The sequence below is a fragment of the Triticum aestivum genome, chromosome 3B, assembly GCF_018294505.1.
Source record: "Triticum aestivum cultivar Chinese Spring chromosome 3B, IWGSC CS RefSeq v2.1, whole genome shotgun sequence".
Lineage (NCBI taxonomy): Eukaryota > Viridiplantae > Streptophyta > Magnoliopsida > Poales > Poaceae > Triticum > Triticum aestivum.
In genome coordinates, this window is record NC_057801.1 from 15034029 (window position 1) to 15038979 (window position 4951).

Genomic DNA, 4951 nt, shown 5'->3' on the forward strand with positions numbered 1-4951 from the left:
TGTATTGGGTGCCCGGAGCAAATCTATATAGTTTATCCTTTATTTTATTTTCTTTAAAAATGTATGTTGAATCTATTTTTTTCTCTTTTATACGTCGTTATTTTGTTATATGCTTCATATTTTTTATTGATTTGCAAGTATATTGCTCTTGCATTTTGTTCTCGTTAGTTTTAGTTGTTTATGTAGCACCTAGTTATACATTTGTTACCGAAAGTACCACACCAACGCACGGGTTATCGTCTAGTTGATCCAATATTTTTTACAGTTAACAAAAGCAAATTCAATACTACCGTTTCTCTCCAGCGGGGACATGTTGTTGGCACCGGCACGCGTCAACCTCTCCCACCGGGCGCGTAGCATTCTCCCGCTTGTCGCAATGTAAAAATAATAAAGTGGGCGCGTGATCGACTACCTTGTGGCCAGCTCACCGTGCGCAACCACCCCGCGGCGCGACGCGTGCCACGGCGCGCGCGTACGTGTGCGTCGCTGCACTAAACAAAAGGGCCGTCCCTCCCATCCCATCGCCGCCGACAGAGCACACCCACCTCCACCTCCGCCTCCATCCATTCGTGGAGAACCGTACTGATTCCCGGCCGACTCGCCGTCACTTTCCCGGTGGTGCCCGCGACAGCGAGGAGGAGGACGATGGTCGTAACCGTGGCAGCGACGGGGTCGGACACGGCCGAGCCGCTGCACTCCACCACCTTCGCCTCCCGCTACGTCCGCGACCAGCTCCCCCGGTCAGTCCCCTCCCCTCCCCTCCTCTCCTCCACACACCACGCCAGCACGCCTCGCGGTAACCGGCCACCCACCACGGTACCCCACCACCACCACCACCCCCACGCCACTACAAGGCACCAGCGCACACACCGTCGGTGTGACACCACCACTGCCCGACCTCATCCTTTATTCCATCAAGACACACTAGACCACTCCAGCGGAGCGGAGAGCGGTAGCAGCTGAGCGGCCATGGTGATCTCGCACGCGAGCTCCAGCGCCGGGGAGGCGGTCTACTCAACCTTCTCCTCGCGCTACGTGCGCGAGGAGCTCCCGCGGTGAGGACGCGCGCGCGAGAGAGAGGTACGGGATGCTGGGCGGAGATCTGACGGATGGGTGTTGGTGCAGGTACCGGATGCCGGAGGGGTCGATCCCCAAGGAGGCGGCGTACCAGATCATCAGCGACGAGCTGATGCTGGACGGGAACCCGCGGCTGAACCTGGCGTCCTTCGTCACCACCTGGATGGAGCCAGAGTGCGGCAAGCTCATCATGGACTCCGTCAACAAGAACTACGTCGACATGGACGAGTACCCCGTCACCACCGAGCTCCAGGTCCGGCCGGCATGGAAATCCCAGATCCGACACTCCTTTTATTTACTGTATTTGCCTTGCCATTTCGGGGCAAGGGACAATCCACAACACTTACACTAATATGTTCACAAGTAGTACTGGTAGCAAATCTCCTAAAAATTTAAGGGTCCGAGATCCCACCACTCGTGCGGTGCCCTTCGGTTGGTACCGCTCTGCTCTGCTCTTGTTTCTGCTCTGCTCTGCTGCTCCCTTCTATTCTACCTCCCCCGGCGGCGGCGGCTCTCCGGCGAGCCGGAGCCGGGCGGAGGAGAAAGCCAACGGGATGCCTTGCTTGCATATTGAATTTCGACCCGACAAGATAAACTAGCTGTGCATGGACATGGTAATCCATATCCTGAAGAGGAAAACATGTCCATCAGGCTTCAGACAGCACTGCTGATGTTACTCGCCCACCTGTGAATTTCGACCCGACAATCTGAATTGGCTAACCCAGGATCTGAAATAGGAGAACGTATCCATCAGGCTTCTTGAGAGCCGCAGACAACCACCTGATGCTAATGCATAGTAGTTTGGTATGGTACTATGGTTCATTTACTAGCTGTTCGTGACCCCATTGGCCCATCCACCGTCTTGAAAACATAGTTTGCTTCAGTAACGGGAAAGTGATAGCTCTTCTATTCCATATGGTTCAACCTTCAACTGGTTGTGACACGGATGGTTGGTTTTGGCCACCTTACATTTATTTAGCAAATGGTGTCACCTGGTTTCTAGTCGGCCGCAACGGTCTGGCTGAATCTGGAACTAGTACACCTTAAGAAATCTTCCTATTTTAGGCATCACTTGGTAGGGAATTTGGTAACAGTGACTACGTATTTTTCATGCTGTTTGTAAGAACACACAATGCAAACAACATTGTAATGTGATTTCTGGTGGGCAGCATGCCAGTTAGTTGCAAGCACACTATGCAAAAGCTGTTGCAAACCCTTGGAGCGGAGCCTCTTGATCCACATATCTCCTGTAAATCAGCACAATACGCTTATTATCATGTACTGCTGCTGTTGGATTTTAACAACCAATATACCTATATCTCGGAATACATGGACAAGCCGTTGATTTTAAGCACGACATGCATTTGCTTATCACTTGTTTAAAATTTCGCAGAACCGTTGTGTAAACATGATAGCTCACTTGTTCAATGCGCCGATCGGCGAGGATGAGACTGCTATCGGAGTCTCAACGGTGGGGTCCTCGGAAGCAATCATGCTTGCGGGCCTGGCGTTCAAGAGGAAGTGGGCAAACAAAATGAAGGAGCAGGGGAAGCCATGTGACAAACCTAACATTGTTACTGGTGCAAATGTTCAGGTACTTATTTTTTGTTGTTCATCTGTGAAGTAAAATCTTTAAACTTTACCACTGTATGTATGTGCCAGAAACATGCCTCTTGTAACCAACCTCTCATGCTCGTAGGTTTGCTGGGAGAAGTTTGCTAGATATTTCGAGGTGGAACTGAAGGAGGTCAAGTTAACTGAAGGGTACTATGTCATGGATCCTAAGAAGGCCATTGAAATGGTGGATGAGAACACTATATGTGTTGCAGCCATCTTGGGTTCTACTCTCACTGGAGAGTACGAAGATGTGAAGCTGTTGAATGACCTTCTTGTGGAGAAGAACAAGAAAACAGGGTATGCGATTTAGATGCTGACAATTATATCCTATGTAGACAAATTTCCTTGAAATTGCGTAAATAGTATGCATTACAGTAGACAAATACTAGTATCCTAATTGACTAAATTGTTCTGGTAGCAATGCAACACATTTGACATGTGTCTTGTTACGATCCACATAATGCAGGTGGAATGTGCCGATCCATGTCGATGCCGCCAGTGGAGGATTTATCGCTCCTTTTCTTCAGCCGGAGCTTGAATGGGACTTCAGGCTGCCATTGGTGAAGAGCATCAACGTTAGTGGGCACAAGTATGGCCTTGTGTACCCTGGTGTTGGATGGGTCATCTGGCGGAGCAAAGACGATCTGCCCGACGAACTCATTTTCCACATAAACTATCTGGGAACAGATCAGCCCACATTCACACTGAACTTCTCCAAAGGTCAGTAGTAGTATATTGTTCTCTAGTTCAGCTTCAGCATGATTTCTCTGTGATGTTACAAACAACTTAGGTGTGTACCGTGTGAATTATGTGCAGGTGCTAGCCAGATCATTGCACAATACTATCAACTGATCCGCCTCGGCTTCGAGGTATGCGTCGTCAGCTAGCCTTCAGCATGATTCCCTCGCTCATTTGCAAAATGCAGAGAATTTTGGTGTCTGACTGACATCTTTCTTCACACACTTCACACAGGGGTACAAGCACATCATGGAGAACTGCAAGCTGAACGCGGCGGTGCTCAAGGAGGGCATCGACGCGACGGGGCGGTTCGACGTGCTCTCCAAGGCGGACGGCGTGCCGCTGGTGGCCATCAGGCTCAAGGACAGCACCAACTTCAGCGTGTTTGACATCTCGGAGAACCTGAGGAGGTTCGGGTGGATCGTGCCGGCCTACACCATGCCCGCGGACGCGGAGCACGTCGCGGTCCTCCGCATCGTCATCCGGGAGGACTTCAACCGGAGCCTCGCGCAGCGGCTCCTCGCCGACATCAACAAGATCGTGCGCGAGCTGGACGCGCACGCCGTCCACGCCATCAAGCTGTCCAACGCCGCCGCCGCCGAGGGCGCCTCCAAGAGCACCGTGGACGCCGTCACCGAGGCCTTCAAGGGCCTGGCCGGGAACAAGAAGGCCGGAGTCTGCTGATGGCCGTGCTTTGTTTTAACACGTCTGTCTATGTTGTATCTTGATTCTTGTATAATTATTGTGGAGGGGTGCGTATGTGAACTGTCAAGAGCTGCCTCCTCCGTATTTTGTACGTACGCACGCGGATTGCACTGTCACTTGTATAATTCTATCTGTTTCTTTTTAATAAAGGGGTTTTCCCCGGCTCCAGTTTTCGGTGATGAAACCAGGCAGCAGAGCTCAAAGCTCCCAGGCATAACCAAAGGTAGTCAGCCAGGTAAGACGTTCAACCAAACGGCTGTCATAAAGACCCATGAGAATAACTCTTTTCCAACTGGCTACTATAATCAGGTTTGCCTACTTGCCTCGTTCTGTTTTGCCTGCTTGCCTGGTTCTGATGAGGAAGGAACGACGACGGACCTGGTTCTGATGGGAGAGGAACGATGACGACGGCATGTCTTCGGCTCGCTTTAATGATGGGCTCGGTTAGTCGTGTTAGGCGGTCTACGGACTACAATAAGGTTTACCTGGTTCTGATGGGGGAGTAACGATGACGTCGGCGTGCCTTCGGATTGCTCTATTTTGGATGTATTTTTTACTTCGTCTCGCTTTAGTGCTGGGCTCGTTTAGTCATACTAGGTGGTCTATGGACATAGATGCATTTTTTATTTTTAATGTTTTTTGTATTATCATGATAGTTGACAAATAGATCAAAACTTTTCATGAAAGAAAATCAGCTTCAGAAAAAGAAAAAACTCCAGCTTACAACCCTGGCAATGTAAAACAGATAACGAGTTGTATGTGACTGACCGACAATCTGTATACTGAACATGAGGATGGTGTTCATCCCTCACCA

The 4951-nt window shown here is 50.3% G+C and overlaps 1 protein-coding gene across 2 annotated transcripts; it reads left to right on the top strand.

Annotated features, from left to right (window-relative positions):
* Positions 1 to 538: 538 nt before the first annotated feature.
* LOC123068277 (glutamate decarboxylase) lies at positions 539 to 4321 on the top strand. Of its 2 annotated transcripts, none has more exons than XM_044490806.1 (7): positions 539 to 740; positions 1126 to 1330; positions 2471 to 2671; positions 2777 to 2991; positions 3161 to 3414; positions 3511 to 3563; positions 3667 to 4321. In XM_044490806.1, the coding sequence occupies exons 1-7, from the start codon at positions 646 to 648 to the stop codon at positions 4114 to 4116; spliced, it is 1473 nt and encodes a 490-aa protein (XP_044346741.1). In that variant the 5' UTR covers positions 539 to 645; the 3' UTR covers positions 4117 to 4321. The 2 variants fall into 2 exon arrangements, with proteins under 2 accessions (XP_044346741.1, XP_044346742.1); XM_044490807.1 differs by lacking the exon at positions 539 to 740 and adding an exon at positions 821 to 1055.
* The last annotated feature ends 630 nt before the right edge of the window (positions 4322 to 4951 follow it).

What these genes read in the sequence shown, in the direction of transcription:
- LOC123068277 (XM_044490806.1), top strand. Translation starts at nt 646, where the DNA reads ATGGTCGTAACCGTGGCAGCGACGGGGTCGGACACGGCCGAGCCGCTG. An exon ending in GAGAAGAACAAGAAAACAGG is followed by an intron (nt 2,992 to 3,160) that starts GTATGCGATTTA and finishes CACATAATGCAG; the next exon opens with GTGGAATGTGCCGATCCATG. An exon ending in CACACTGAACTTCTCCAAAG is followed by an intron (nt 3,415 to 3,510) that starts GTCAGTAGTAGT and finishes AATTATGTGCAG; the next exon opens with GTGCTAGCCAGATCATTGCA.